Source organism: Panthera pardus, unplaced genomic scaffold, assembly GCF_024362965.1.
Source record: "Panthera pardus isolate Hobbes unplaced genomic scaffold, ASM2436296v1 HiC_scaffold_11, whole genome shotgun sequence".
Classification (NCBI taxonomy): Eukaryota; Metazoa; Chordata; class Mammalia; order Carnivora; family Felidae; genus Panthera; species Panthera pardus.
The window spans coordinates 89379369-89396144 of record NW_026526666.1 but is presented as its reverse complement, the minus strand read 5'-3'; the positions used below and the strand labels follow the sequence as shown (position 1 = coordinate 89396144).

At 37.0% G+C, this 16776-nt stretch overlaps 1 protein-coding gene across 3 annotated transcripts in view; it reads right to left on the bottom strand.

Moving 5' to 3' along the window:
- HNRNPR (heterogeneous nuclear ribonucleoprotein R) overlaps positions 1–16776 on the bottom strand; it is a 32064-nt gene that overhangs the window by 7605 nt on the left and 7683 nt on the right. For all 3 annotated transcript variants that reach the window (XM_053898818.1, XM_053898819.1, XM_019461757.2), the window contains 4 exons: positions 14259–14372; positions 4803–4979; positions 2988–3123; positions 361–566 (listed from right to left, as the gene is read on the bottom strand). In XM_053898818.1, the coding sequence (XP_053754793.1) occupies positions 361–566; positions 2988–3123; positions 4803–4979; positions 14259–14372 (633 nt within the window). The remainder of the gene's footprint in view (positions 1–360; positions 567–2987; positions 3124–4802; positions 4980–14258; positions 14373–16776) is intronic.

Here is a 16776-nt window from a genome sequence, read left to right as displayed (position 1 = left end):
AAGATTACAATTCATAATCTCCAAAACATTACTTTATTCAACAAGTCCTGGTCTTTTATAAACCTCTGTATCCCTCCTAGTGCCTAGCACTAAACAAATTCTCAGCGTGTATGAAAATACTTAAAGGGATTTCATTTCAGTTCCTTTGCACATTTAATCTCTGGGAAAAGGGAGGATTAAAAGAAACTTCTGGATACCAAGACAGGATGTTAAGTTTGGTATTAAAGCAGGTCCTTGCCTAAATAATTAAGATCAAGAGCTACAATCTGTATTTATCATAAAACGTTTAAAAATTGAGCTTTATTCTAAGTACAAAATTTAAATGATAATCTCACCCCCATCCCAAGCAACTGCATTTACCTTAGCCATGACTTCTGGATCTGGTTCTTCCACAGGGTCAGCCCATTCAACTGTAACTACATTTCCCCATACTTTTACTTTTCCACTCATCAGCCGGCGTCTGGCTTGTGCTGCTGACTTGTGATCCTCATATTCAAGGAAGCAGAACCCCCGATTCTTCTTTTTGTCATCGGGTTGATGATAGAGAATAACGTCCACCAAACCCTCTGTTAAACCAACAGCCAGATATATAAGCCAAAAGCATCCACCACACATCTAGCGATTAGGCAGACCTAAATCCATTTGCCGAAGAGCAAAAAATATTGAAGAAGCCTCAAAAGAGTTCCCTAATTACCTAGTAGACAATTAAATCAGCATTGTTAGATATGGGTTTTGACACAGTATTTTATGTTCCCTTTTAATTTTTCAGGGTCCTGAGGGTACAGCCATAAACAACAGGTCCAACCACTATATGCTGACGTATAACATTCTATAGTGTTTTAGAGTGTTTGATATAACATGACCTTGTAATTTATGAAAACACTACCAAGGAACTTAAAACCCAAATTATTAACATAAACCCAAGAGAACTTACATTCAACAAATACTCATTACCAAAAATCATCCTTGGATCTAACTTAAAAATTAAGGTTTTTGCCAAGAATGAAAATGACTGCTAAATATTACTGTCTTGTGTTCTCATCTTTCCACATATGTTCTTTCTAGGTAGTATCGGCTACTTTGTACTTTTAAAAGCTATCTACATCCTTAAGAATGCTTAGGTTTTGGTTCTAGCCCAGACTTAAAGACATTTCGAATTTAACATGTCCAAAACCGCAGTCACCGCTCCCTAAATCTGTCTTCTCTACTTCTCTATCTAACAAACAGTCCCACCTCCTGGTTCTCAAGACGGAAATTGAGGACTCATTCTTGATTTCTTCCTTTACCTCCTGTACTCCCCTACCCAATTCTGAGCCCATCTACCTCTTTTCACCTTCATGGCTATTATCCTAGTCCAATCTTCTATCTTAACTACCATGACAGCCTCAACTAATTAATTAGCTTCTCCTCCTAAGCCCCTCTAAACCATTATCCATATGGCAGCAGCGATAATATTCTATAAGCATGAAACAGACATTACTCCCTGCTTGAGACCTCCAAATACCTTCTCATTACACAAAAAATCTAAACTCCTTACATGGTCCACAAAAGCCCCCTGTGGCATCTCATATAATTCTACCCTTAATTCTACAGTAATTTGAAGAACACTGGCCTTCTCTCAGTTACTTTAATACACCAACTTCTCTCTTGCCTTGGAGCTGTGGTATGTATTGCTCTCTTGGAACGCACATCCCTTTGCTCTTTGAATGCTACGTCCTCCTCATTTGTTGGGTCTTGGTTGAAATGTCATCTTATCAGAAAAGCCTTCCATAACCATCAAAGCAAGGATAGCAGCTATTCTCTAGCTAAGTATCATCTCCCTCTTCTCAGTGCTTACTGCTTACCCCAATGTATAAATATTTCTTTAATTTTTTTGTCTTATCTCCTTTCCCAGACTATAAACTCTACAAGGGCAGATAATACATCTTATTCACCACTGTATCCCAGCAAATAGCACAATGCCACCACTTAACAGGCACTAGATATCAACACTTGCTGAAGGAATGACTAAATGGGTAAGAAGCCAGAAAACTAACAAAGTGATGAAGTCAAAGAACTGCACCATAAGGGGTACGTAACCAACACAACTGTGACAGGCGGTGGCAGTGGTTACAAAGCGGAATGCTAGGAATCAAGATTTTGGAGTGGGGAGAATTTCTGGCGGCAAGATCCAGAATGTGATCTGGATGTGGGGGTGCTGAGGTAAAGAACTGGGGATGAGGTGGTCATTAAACTAGGAGGCTAGAGGATTGGACAGTTCGTCGATATACATGTTAAAGGTACTACAAATAAGTCAATTTAGGGCAGAAGAGAAACACTACGAGCCAGAGCAATCTCCAATTAATGAAAGACTGAAACCAGAAGAGCAACAGATGACAGCATCAAGGAAGGAGAAAGGATAATATATCTGGAAGACAAAAACATGGTTTTTATGAGGGGAAGTAATGGTCTAAATCAATGTTTTTTTAAACCATAGCCAGCAACAGTATATTCCTACCCACATTAAAAAAAAAAAAAAAAAAAAAAGGAACAGGAAATACCATGCTAAATCATGCATAAAAAGTGAAATTAACAGTTTTGTTAAATTTTGTTTCAGTTATAAATGTATATAGACCTGTGATGTTCAACAAACATCTCAATTCCATGGATTTAGAATCAGAAATTTTCCAAAATCTGATTTAGACAAGGCAACAGGAAGGATAAGAACTCTCACCCTCTTGGCCCTGAAGCACACTTAATGTTGGGAAGCCTTCAGGGCAAGACTATGGCAAAAGCTAAGGCACAGAAGTGAAGGGGTCATTCCAAGAAATTAAGGATGAGAGGGAACACACTTAGTCCAAACCACTGCAAAGTAGAAAGGAGGCAACTTAAACATTGAAGATTTGTTTGAATTTTTAGATTAATATACACCTTTTTTTTTTTTGTACTTATAAATAGTACCACAGACGTCCCAAAACTAACTTCTACTAAATACATTTTTGTTTTACCTGTGACTTTACTGAATTCTTCCAGAATGTTTTCCTTAGTCTTATTCTTCGGAATTGATCCAACAAAAAGCCTGTTGTTTGCCACAGAAATGCACACTCCAAGGTGTTTACCAGGGCGAATTTCATAGCTGTCACACTGCAAGGAAGAAGAGAACCAGATACCCCACAACCATCCCAAACTCAGGACGACTGATCTCAATCTAAAAAATTCAACAATTTAAGGTCAAACACTTCCTGCTTCATGAACTCACCGAGTTCCCTCATGCTTACCATTATATAAATGTGTATTTTAGAACTTGTTATGGTCTCTCATCTTAGTTTGGTTTTGTTAACTTTCACTGCTCCTCTGGATAAAAATGACTCAGTTATTTCACTTTATTTTTTAAAGTATCTTATTTAATATTTCAATGTGATCTATCTGAAAAATTGTCCAGAGAACTTCAGAAAAAATACCCAAGACTGATCATTCAGGGTCCTTGGAGATAAAATTAGATACAGATAAGCCAAAGGCAAAATAACAATACAAAAAGAGTAACAACTATGTATAATTAATACAAAAGAAATTTAGAAGAATTTCACATTCTACACAAAACACAGAATTCTAAATGTATACATGAAAAGTTTTAAACAGCATATCAAACACCTTCAAAATACCTTCAAAATTACATGAAATAATAGGAAATAAAAACAGTTTTATTTGAATCACTATGGTGATAGTTTCCTTGGTAAACTTTAGCTTCTTAGGTTTTAACATTACTTACCCATTACCTTACTAAAAGATACGTGATTAAAAAATAAAATCATCCATACATTACCAAAAATGTGGAAATAAAGCTTTGAAAACTTTCAATAGTAAGTCAGAAGGAAAAGTCCCTAATAAAAACTAAAATCTGGGTCAAGCTAGAAGTGGAAGTAATTTAGAAGTGATTAATGAAACCAAAAGCCCTGGTGGAAGAGGTACCCATTCTAGAAGGACTGGAACTAGACAAAGTGAGGCTTTTAGATGTCTGGAAAGAGTAGGCAAAAACAATGACACTGTTATTTTAAGTAACTGAGATGGTTGTACCAATACAGGAGTGAAGATAAACCTCATTTGCAGAACTCTGTTACTCCTACTCCTCCTAGTAGTAGTCATACTATTGTACTACTAAGTACAAAGAGTTAAAGGCCCTGCAAAAAGGAAATTACTAGATTATAGAAGATTAGCTATAAAATAGTAAAAAAAAAAAAAAAAAAAAAAAAAAAAAAAAAAAAAAAAGGAGAGAAAGATTAAAGACAGAGAAGGCTGAAGGGCCTGAAAACAAAATATAGAAGAATAGGCATATACTTAGAAAATAAATTGTATGATTAGGTGGTGACAAAAATAAAAGAGTCTCAATCATTTCCTGAATTATGTCCTAAAAGTCGCTGTTACTCAGTTACGCTCTGCAGAATCCATCCCGGCCTTCATTACCCTTTTGAGAATCTTATCCTAAAGTTTCATAGTAATGACTGACATCCTTTCTGCCTAAAATCAAAAGGGAACTGCAGAAGCCAAGTGCATATTCAAATGAAAGTTTAGTTACTAGCCAATCTAATAAATAACTTCTAGGAATTAGGAGAGACTTTCTCTAACACATTATTTCTTGGGTATGTTCATTCTTTTTTACTTTTATAATCAGAAAATACAGAGCAAAGATCACGTACCAATTTAATCAATATATAACCACTCAAAGCAAAAGCTGAAGAAAATAATGTTAACTGCAAACATTTTTAATTGAGGTAACTCTCTCAAATAATGACTTGCTACACAGTGTGTATTTCTTTATCACATACCAGTTTAACAGCTTCCTGTGCAGCTTCCTTTCCACAGAAGGTGATAAATGCATACCCTCTGTTCTGACCAGACAGTGGATCCATCATAAGACGTAGATCCCAAATGGGACCAGCCTTTTCGAAAAGGGGTACCAACTCATCCTCATATAAATCTCTTGGTATTTTACCTACAAAGACCTGAAAAAAAAATCTCTGTATTACAATCCCAATGTAAACATTTGATTTTAGAGCCATAAAGCCTAACTGCCCTTTTTCTAAGGGGCTAGGGGCACAAAGATGGTTAAGGAGGAGTAAGTACAATTTGAATCTTTGGGGGTTAACCTTAATGTTTATTTATTATGATTACCTTAGGGTCATTAACAGAGAACAATATTCTATAGGGAAAAACGGAAGCTAATTAATAAAGAGTGTGCAAAATTCGTACAAACAACTCTAAATTTTTAATTTTTATAGTTTTTCCTTTTCTCACAAAAGTAACAAAGGGCATGTATGTATCTTTGGGAAATATTTCTGCATTTTTATAAAAACATGAATTGAATAAAGACTGAAGTGCTCTTCCTCAAGCTTTCTCAACTCTAGTATCTTTACCACTTAAAACTCCAGAGCTTCTGGATGGAACTAGAGGGTATCATGCTAAGCGAAATTAGTCAGAGAAAGACAAGTATCATATGACTTCACTCGTATGAGGAATTTAAGACACAAAACAGATGAACATAAGGGAAGGGAAGCAAAAATAATATCCAAACGGAGGGGGACAAAACATAAGAGACTCTCAAATATAGAGAACAAACAGAGCGCTGCTGGAGGGGTTGTGGGAGGGGGGAGGGGCAAAACGGGTAAGGGGCTGAAGGAATCTACTCCTGAAATCATTGTTGAACTATATGCTAACTAACTTGGATGTTAAATTAAAACAAACAAACAAAACCCTCCAGAGCTTCAATGTATCCCTTTCTCTGTCAGAGTATTTCATTTTAAGGTGTGAAAAAAATTCATCATTTGAGGATTTGGTGCTCTACCTTAATTAAAATTATGTAATAAGGATTAAATTATAACATAAATTAGAATTAAACAATCAAAAGCCTTCTCAGTATTTAATATCAGATCACAATTTTCAAGTTTCCACCATGTCGGCAACATCGAAGACAATCTTTCACATGAAAACATTTGCAATCCACACACAGTCTTAAAGAGTAAATGTTTGTGTTAGAGATGAATTTTCTAGTGAAACACATCTTCATCTTTTCATACTATGAAAAATGACCTGATTAGTTAAACAGCAATCCAAAAGATGGCCAAATTATTACTAGATATTAAGTTTCTGGTGTTAATGTAACAGTTGTTCTAAGACAACCCTTTTCAAAATAATCAAATTTACCTTCACTGCTGTCTGGCAAAACTTGAGGTCTTCTTTTGAATTCCTAGTATAATTCTCACATAACAGCTATTCAGTCCTTCTGTCTCAGTGAAGTCTCCAATCCTCGTTCACTAAGTCATTCCAAGGAGATTGTGTGGGAAAGTCACCGGTGTCCTTATATTCTCTCCTCTCAGCCTTAAAAACTTTCTCAGTAACTATTTTTACTTCTTTATACCTCAGAGAAAGAGATTTACTTCCTTTCCAAGGTTAACTCCTTACCCCTAATAACTAAGCCCATTTCTTCTCCCCACCTTCTTCTGGAAATAACCGCAAACTTTATTTCTTCGACTCTCCTATTTTGCTCAGTACATCCTTTCCTACCCACTGGTTCTTGTCTTCAAACGTGCCAAATTTCCCATAACAAAGCAATATACAAACAAGAAAGCTTTACCCATTTACCTTTCACTTTCAAATGCTTTGAACACATCACATCTACTATATCCTTAATGCTGTGCAGCTACAGAGAATAACTAGACACCTAAGGCATCATCTATGCGATATCCCTATAGAACCATGTTTCTAACGAAAACTCACTCTGAAAAGCCCTTGCCATCTATGCTCTCTCTTTAACTAGCACTGGCTTCTTCCTCTAATGCTAAGCTGTATGCCCAAATGTCACTAATGGATACTTTGCTTCCGCAGTCTCATCCTCCTTGCCTTTGCAATAAGCATTAACATTAGTGATGCTGCCTCCTAAAAATTCTCTTCCCTTAAATTTTCAGGATCCTCCACTAGCCTGGTCTTCTCACCTTTAATTATTTCTCTATCCTTTCCATGGTGATTCTTCTGGCCACCTAGTAGTAATCTGCATGTTTCCCAAAGTTATGGCTCTATCTCATCTTCCCTGTATTTTCTTCACTTTTAAAGATCATATCCATTCCCCAGGTCTACTATATAGTCATCTCCCAGATTTACATCCCAAGACCTAATTTTATACTTCCAACTGCCTACGAAGCATTTCCTCTTGGTTGTCCTGATTTTACCTCAAATCACCAATAAGTCTAGCAATGCCAATTTTGTGTTTTTAGGTTTTTTTTAATGCTTATTTATTTTTGAGAGAGAGACAGACAGACAAAGCACGAGTGGGGGAGAGAATCCGAAGCAGGCTTCAGGCTCTGAGTTGTCAGCACAGAGCCCGACACGGAGCTCGAACCCATGAACCACGAAATCATGACCTGAGCCGAAGTCAAACGCTTAACCGACTGAGCCACTCACGTGCCCCAAATTTTTGTTTTCTGAATACAGATGCAGACATAAATATGACTATGTATCAGAATAGTACTAATAGTGGTTTATCAGTGCATGAAAAAACTGTTCTAATTTTATTCTTTTTCTTTAATTGTATTTCCTAAGTATTATATGGTAGATATAATAGATTTGTAACAAATGTTTCTTCCTTCCAAAAAACAAAATAAGTAAAACCCACACTTGCCAACTAGTTCCTTTAATTTTCCCCATTTCTCTTAGGACAACGTAAGTTCTGCTGCTCCCTCCACCCATGAGATGACTAAAGAAATAATACCTATGTAAAAAAAATCTCAGATATTTTGAATCCCTCCCATCCCTATCCATATCCAATTAATCTTTTAAGTATCAGCTTAAAGTTGTTCCAATAAATAATACCTAGCCTATATAGATAACTGGATTCCTCCCAACTCATAGAACTTGTCCAAACTTTTCATGAGACATGGAATTGTATATACCTTCAATTCATGTGCCATGTTTGTTTTTCTAAGTTCTACAGATACAGTGAATACCACAAACAAGGTCTAAACAAACATGAGACTTAAATACTACTGATAGAGAAAAAAGTTAAATAAACAATATGATTTCAAGAGGTGTTAAAGGCTAAGAAAAAGCAAGGAAAGGGAATAAATGATGAGGAAGAGGCTATATTTTAATTAGGAAGGCTTCCTTGAAGAAGTAAATTTGAACTGAGACTTAAGGTAGAAAATTAAGGAAAAATCTGAGGAAAGAGCATTCCAAGGTAAAGGAACTGCAAAAAGATGGGAATACACTAGACGTATCTGAAAAACAGATACAGGACAGTGATGGAATAGAAACCTGTTGGGAAAGACAGAACAGGGGCCAGACTAAGTTAAACCATGTTAGGAGTTTGCATTTTATTCCAAATGGGTTGGGAAGATATCAGGGGGTTCTGGGCAGTGAGTAGGTATCACATGTTCTAAAGGGCTGTCAGCTAGGTAGAAAATGGACTGTATGGAGAAACAGGCTGACCAGTCAGGTTCACAAGGCAATCCAGACAAGGGATGATGGTGGTACGGACTAATACGTTGACAGCTGTGAAGGTAGGGAGAATGTGAGAAATAGCTGACTTTTAAGTTATGTTGGACTCAAATCTACATTTTAGTTACTTTTGAGTAAGTTTCTTAATCAGTGAGTTGCAATACCCTATCTGGGAATAACACCATCAAGAGGGTTCAATTTCCATGTGAGCAGAGAGCCCACATCTTGTTCTCATTTTATTCCCAGTACGGATCACAGTGCCTGAAACATTAACAGCTGCTCACCTTTGACGAATGTACAAATGAAAATCTACCTCATGCTGTTAGCTTATGCACTAGCTCCCATTCCTTCTCTTCTACTCAAGGACACTTGGTCCAGCAACAATCTGATCATCAATTTTCTCCTTTATATATAGACCATTCTCATCAGCACACAAGTGATCATAATTTCTCACTTAAAGTTTAAATGAAAACAAAAATATATCTTGACTATGACACACCTTCCAGTTATTGCCCCATTCCTCTGCTACCCTTTATAGCAGAAGTGCTCAAAAGAGCTATACCAATCTTGCTATTTTCAAATCCCTCACCTCCCACTCTCTTGAATCGTCTCCAAACCCAGCTTTTACCACCACTGCCAAAGTCACTAATGACATCCACGTTGCCACAATCAAATGGCAATTCACAGTCCTTGTCTTACTTGGAAAGTTTGTTATCATTGACCAAGCTTCCTTTTGTGAAAACTCTCTTCACTTGACTTCTAGGATACCACACCCCAGGTTTTTCTCTTTCTGCTCAGTTCCCTTGCTAGTTATAGTTAGTTCCTTCTCATCTCCCGAACCTCTAAACGTAGAGGGCTGTGGGGATCAGATCTCAGACCTTTATTTTAGCTGCACACACTTCCTTGGTGACCACATCCAAACTCTGGTTTTTAAATACCATCTGGATGCCTATGCCTCCCACCATTTATAATCTCCAGCCAAAACTCTCCCCTCAACTCCAGGATTATATAAGCAACTGCTCACTCAACAGCTCCATTTGGAGGTCTAAGAGACATCTAACTCTTAACATGTCCAGAACTGAACTGCAATCTTTCAATCTTGCCAAAATGTCCTTCTGTACAGCATTCTTCAATAAATGGCAACTCCATCCTTCTAGCTGCTCAGGTCATAAGCTTTGAAGTCTTCCTTGGCTCCCTTCTCCCATATCCCCATATCCAACTCATCAATAAATCCTGATAGAATCTAACCACTTCTCACTAGCCTCAGCTATACCACCCTATATTATCAATCCTATAAATGAGCATTCATTAAGACAAAAAATAAACAAGGATAACTGGTATTCATTTTGAAGTGTATTTTTTGGTGTGGCTAAGCTCTCTGGCCCAACCCGGACAAAGTGTTTTTATATTTGAGGTTACTTGTATTTGAATATTTAAAAACTGTTCTTGAAAGCAAATTCTGTTTCATATTGCTTCTATTAACATAATGCAGTGGTGCTTCGTAATTGCATTTTTCACCACCCCTATTTCTTCCATACCCATTACAAATATATAATAAAGCAAAGAAAGAGCAGAGAAAGTGGCAATATGAAAAAACCTTTGACACACAGCTAAGTGAGGAAGCTAGGTGTCAGATTATTATACTACTTCTATCACATTTGTGCTTATATTTTTAGAACCAGAAAATTTACCTTATCAAGCAAACCTAAAGTGAAAAACCTGTATTTTCAGAAAAAGTAACTTAATGATTGATTAATCACTCTACAGAAAGGATTCACAAGACAAGTTCCTTGTACTTTAAAATATCATTTGAATGTTAGAAGTCTAACTTACGGATTTTTTTAAGAATACTGTTTTACTTTAAAAGAAACATCAGCATTAGTCAGAGAAAGACAAAAATCATATGACTTCACTCATATGAGGACTTTAAGAGACAAAACAGATGAACATAAGGGAAGGGAAACAAAAATAATATAAAAACAGGGAGGGGAACAAAACAAGAGAGACTCATAAATATGGAGGACAAACTGAGGGTTGCTGGAGGGGTTGTGGGGGGGGGTGGGCTAAATGGGTACGGGGTATTAAGGAATCTACTGAAATCATTGCTTCACTATATACTAATTTGGATGTAAACTTTTAAAAATAAAAAATAAAGCTAAATAAAAAAAATAAGATTAGAAAAAAAATATTCTGGAAAAAAAAAAAAAATCAGCAAATCCATGGTCAACAAAGTCCCCAGTATTATAATCACTGGGGTCCGTGGAAGAAACAGGCTAACAATACTGGTTTACTGGGGGACCTGGGTGACTCCGTCGGTTAAGCATTGGACTTTGGTTCAGGTCACAATCTCACGGTTCGTGGGTTCTAGCCCAGTGTTGAGCTCTGTGCTGACAGCTCAGAGCCTGGAGCCTGCTCTGGATTCTGTGTCTCGCTCTCTCTCTGCCCCTCCCTGGCTCACACTCTGTGCCTCTCTCTCTCTCTCTCTCAAAATTAAACACTAAAAAAATAATAGTAAAACAGGGGCGCCTGGGTGGTTCAGAGTCAGTTGAGCGTCCGACTTAGGCTCAGGTCATGATCTCACTGCTTGTGAGTTCAAGCCCCGCGTCGGACTCTGTGCTGACAGCTCAGACGCTGGAGCCTGCTTCGGATTCTGTGTCTCCCTCTCTCTCTGCCCCTCCCTCTTGTGCTGTCTCTCTCTCTCTCAAAAATAAATAAAACGTTAAAAAAAATAATAATAACAATACTGGTTTACTAAGAAAAAGGAGATGGCTTCACTTCAAGATCAGTTTAACTTTAGGACATTAACTTAAAAAGGCAAAAAATAAATAGTATTCAAGAACTAATTAAGCATAATTCCTTTAAAAGTTTCTAAGCTCAATTTTTAATTAACTAAAATGAAATAGAAATGCTTTCCTTATATTAACTTGTTGGTCCCTGTGCCACTCTGGCTCCACATGAACCGTTTGGAGTTAGCACTCAGACATGTGCAGGTAATCCTCCCTACCCCCCACCCCCATCAGAACCAACAGCATCTAATGAACACCGTAACAACAGTCCTTTCTTTACTCACTAAGCATCAAGGCTTGAAAAAAGTTTTGGCTGTCTACTATCTATCCATCAAATATTTCAATAGTAACAGAGAAAGCCCTCTGAGGCTCTGGAAGCAATAGAGGTAACAGGCAGCACAACATCGTCTTTTGAGTGTCTACGGAGTTCGTCCATCATCCAGCTCTTATTTGCTATTTTGCAAACACAGCAGCTCTTCCTTATACACAATTCAATTTAGGTACCACTAAATCATATACTTTTACATCTCTGTTAAATAAATATACTGGTTTTCTCACACTTCCATTAATCAACCAAAGAATTAAATCTCAATCTACCATTTCCCTTAAATTCCTCTACAAAACATCAGTGCTCTGCTCTTTAAACACGTAAGTGCTTATTATAACGTAAACAAATAAAAACAGACGTTCCTTCCCAAAACAGCTGTACAATGCCAGCTGAAGAGGCACAGGTACTAGAACCAGACCTGATCTGAGGGCCAAGACACACTAAAAAATACTCTTCAAAATTAATACCTATCTCTCTTGTACATTTCGCATCTCAGGGCAATGTCTAAGAACAACGTCTGCAAATGGGTGCTCACTTATAGGATTAATTTATAGTATGTTTTACCCAAAGATGAACCCTTCGTCTTCTCACAACTAAATTTTACTTCTGTCAGTCTCAGGCACTGACCCTAATTTCAACTTTCTCAATCAAGAGCTAAAAATTCTTAATAACTGTAGTGAAATATAAAAAGAAACAAAAACTTAAACTTCACAGCATCAAAATGACACCAACTAAAACCAATTTATTAAATTAGCAACCCAATATATTAAAAAACCTCTTATTTTTCTGATTTTTAAAAAACTTTAATTTTCAACAAGTATAGACCAAATCTCATTTAACTTTATAGGAAGAATCCAAACCTTTACACTAAGATTCTGTGGTAACAAACTGCTTGACAGCAGTGGCTTACGCTCATACAGGGATTTCACTGTAGCAGTATTTGCTGTATGCAAGGATACCCAATATATAGGAAAGTGCATCTTTTTCAGAGACAATGCAATATAAGAGAACATACATAGTTTACAATTAAGATACCAACTTTGTTTCTAACTGGATACTCAAAATAGCTTATCCTATTAAATGGTTCAAATGCTTTCAGCGAAATCTTAAGAGTACTAACAAACTCCTTTCTTATCTATATAAAACAAAGATACAACAAGTCTCTATTAATGAGCTTGTTAATAAAACCAATCCAATGGGCTAAAAAAGTTCATTTTTATAATTATAAAATAGACCAACTATAAAAACATAGTTTTAAAATTGTATTTTCTAACGTATGATAATATATAATATACAATAACAACGTAATATACAGTAACAATATTATACAGTCTTAATTTTTATTCCTAAGGATTTTATAACTAAAGAAATAAGACTAAAATAAATGTAGTAACTGGTAAATATCAACAAGGACATCACTTGCTGGATGATACACTATAGATAACTTTTTTAGACTGTATTCCCCTCTTGGAGGTGTTTTAGGCTGCCTCAAAATAAGGAAGAGGCAAATGAGCAATTCCATTTTTTACTTTTTCCCCCCCATTTTTTATTTATTTTATGACGGTCTAAGGTAAGAAAACAAAACTTAATGGTAAAACCATCAGAAAAAAGTACATTATGAAGTCGTTCAAGTAAGAAGGCCAAACTACCTACTGTTTAAAAGTAAACAGAATATAAACGTAGATTTGAAAGGGTTCAAAATCTAAGCAGGACGTTAAAAATGAAGAATGGGTTGGGGCAACTGCCTGGGTGTGCAACTGATCTTGGGTTGTGAGTTTGAGCTCCACGTTAGTATGGAGATCGCTTAAAAATAAAAAAAAAATCTTAAAAAAAAAATGTTTAAATGCTTGGAGTCCCTTTTAATATTGCTAAATATTAAGAAATAGAATACTAGTTGTAATTATGTTTGAAAGAAGTTCAGGGAACAAAGACCAATGAATGTAAACTCTATCCTCTACACAGAGAATATACTGGAATTACTTCTGATATAAATCTAAAAGGTTATGTTAATTGGCGATATCTTTATTCACAAACTAGAAATAATTATCTTTGCTCGTGGTTACCTGAAAGACACCAAATCAGAAAAGGTCCTGCTGTAAACTTACACTTTGGCATACAGTTTTTACCATTTAAAGGATTAGAACTGGCTAACTAACATAAAGGTGTATGAAGAAACCTTTACAAAGGCTCATACGGGAGGAAGGATTGCTTCTTTGCTCAAGGACAAACCAATGTGCTCTACCTTTATCTGATTCTACATCCTTCCCTTGTGTAACCCACTCCCATCAATAAATCTCTCAGGAAATATTGAGTACCCTTTATGTGAGGAGGGTGGGTCAAGAAGGGAGGACAAGCACTGTTCAAAATTACTGACATGAAACAAAAACAGAACAAAGCAATTCTTTGTCCTTAATAACCTCAACCCAAGCAACTAAAACAGTGTGTTGTTGGCTGCACGGTTTTAGAAACTAGTTCTAAGAACTCTACATTCCTTTACGAAGTGTTTGGGCATCTACTAGTCACGTGATTCTCCTTGCTTAGGAGGACAGTAAAATACAGATGGATATCCAAAACGAATAATTATAACTACACTTTGAAAAGAATCCAGTATTCTTCCCCATTATAGAATAGAATAATTTACAAACTGGAAAGATTTCGGCAAACAGCTGAAGAATACTCACTTCTGTTCCAATTCCCGGTTGCACACCCGAGTACACACTGTCTGGCGGAGGACCACCATACTTCCTCTGTCCTGTGGTTACATCCAGAGTATAGCCAGTCCTCTCAAGCAACGCCTAAAGACAATTATACATCTGTTTATACTTGAATTGTAGGCAAACGAAATCTCTAAGCACAGAACACATTTTTGTTACGCACGAGAACAGAAAGACGGGGTAAGGATTATTAAAAATGTGACAGGAGCTAACCCCCGGCTATCTACATACACCTACTGCAGCATTCCTCATTTGCATTCTCCTCTACTCCAATGAGAGCTTTCCTTAACTTGTTCCCTTTATATACCATATATCCACCTGTGATTCAATTCAAATAAAATGTTCTCTACTCTTAAAAAATCAGAAGTCCCAGGGTGTCTGGGTGGCTCAGTCGGTTAAGCATCCAACTCTTGATTTCAGTTCAGGTCATGGTCTCGTGGTTCATGGTTCGTGGGTTTGAGCCCCTCAGACTCTGTGCTGACAGTTAGGAGCCTGCTTGGAATTCTCTCTCTCTCTCCCTCTGTCCCTCCCCCAATCACGCTCTCTTTCAAGAACAAATGAATTACAAAAAAATAAAAAATAAATCAGAAGTCCTACCTCCTTCATGCAGCTTTCTTCATTTGCTATTTCTCACATCTTCCTACTCTGACTGTCTATTATAGTCAGGTAAGTTAACCTTTGTTTTGTTTAATCCTTTTGTCTTTACTTCTGCTATATCATAAGCTCTATAAAAACCAGACCATTTCTCATATAGCACGGATTCAAAATATGTGGCAATTACCAAATGAGTATACTCAGGTTCAGAAACAAAAAGCAAACAAACAAAAAACAAGCAACTTTATGCTTCCTGATTACCAACTTTTTCCACAACATTATATTAGGTATTGAAGGAATACAGAAAAGAAAGTAAGGGTTTATATTTATAGGAGAGGCCTAAAAAAACAGAAAAAAATGGAAAAAAAGGAAATGCAATGTACCTAAAAAGGGGAGAATTTTACACTTCATGTCTTAAAAATGAGATGGTCCCTGATTTGCGGTGATCTGACTTACAAGTTTTGGCTTCAGGATGGTGTGAAAGTAATATGCATTCAGTAGAAACCACACTTCATATTTTGTTTTTTATCTTTTCAATATCCAGTAGGATATTCTCGTGATGCTGGGCTGTGGCAGGGAGGCTCAGCTCCCTGTCAGCCATGCGATCACAAGGGTAAGTAACCAATACACTCACAACCATTCTGTACCCATACCGACCACAGTTTTTCACTGTCAGTACAGAACTCTATATAAATTACGTGAGATATCTAACATTTCATTATAAGATGTTTTTACCCAACTAGGCTAATGTTAAGTGTTCTAAACACATTTAAGGTAGGCTAGGCTAGGGGTGCCTCAGTGGCTCAGTCAGTTAAGTGTCCAACTCTTGATTCTGGCTCAGGTCATGCTCTCACAGTTGTAAGGTCCTAATATCAGTTGTGAGGTCCTGAGAACAGGCTCCCACTGGGTGTAGAGTCTGCTTGAGATTCTCTCTCCTCTCCCTCTGCCCCTCCCCAGCTTGCACCCATATACATAGGTGCTTGCTCGCTCTCTCTCTCTCTTAAAAAAAAAAAAAAAAAAAGGCAGGCTAAGCTACAATGTTTGCCAGGTTAAGTGTCATCAGGTGAATTTTCAACTTAGGATATTTTTATCAACTTAAGATGGGTTTACCTAAGTGTAACTCCATCCTAAGTTGAGGAAGATCTATACACAATGTCAAAGCAACAAGAGATTTTAGACATCATCAGGTTTAGTGGTTTTCAAAAATATCTTTGGAGGAACTCTGGGATTCCAGAGTTATCTCAAGCTCTCTATTCTTCTACCTTTGACTCAAAAAGAGCTGCTCTACCTTGAAGCACAGAAATAAATGTTGATACACAATAAAAACACACTACATATATTACATACTTACACATTACTTGTCTAATATGTCATATGCACATATCACATGTATAATACATACCTTACCAAGAGCAAATACCCAGCTTGAGGGAAATAACATAGGCCTATTCAATACACGCTAGTAAGTTTTCCTTAAAAATAACTATTATGTCAGATGGGCTTTTCATGTATTTATTTTTTTTTTTTTTAATTTTTTTAACGTTTATTTATTTTTGAGACAGCGAGAGACAGAGCATGAACAGGGGAGGGGCAGAGAGAGAGGGAGACACAGAATCTGAAACAGGCTCCGGGCTCTGAGCTGTCAGCACAGAGCCCGACACGGGGCTCGAACTCACGGACCGTGAGATCATGACCTGAGCCGAAGTCGGCCGCTTAACCGACTGAGCCACCCAGGTGCCCCTCATGTATTTATTTTTTAAGTGTACTTATTTATTTTGAGGGAGAGAGCAGGGGAGGGGCAGAGAGAGAGGGAGAGAGAGAATCCCAAGAAGGCTCCATGCTGTCAGCACAGAGCCCGATGCAGGGCTTGATCTCAGGAGCCACCCAGATG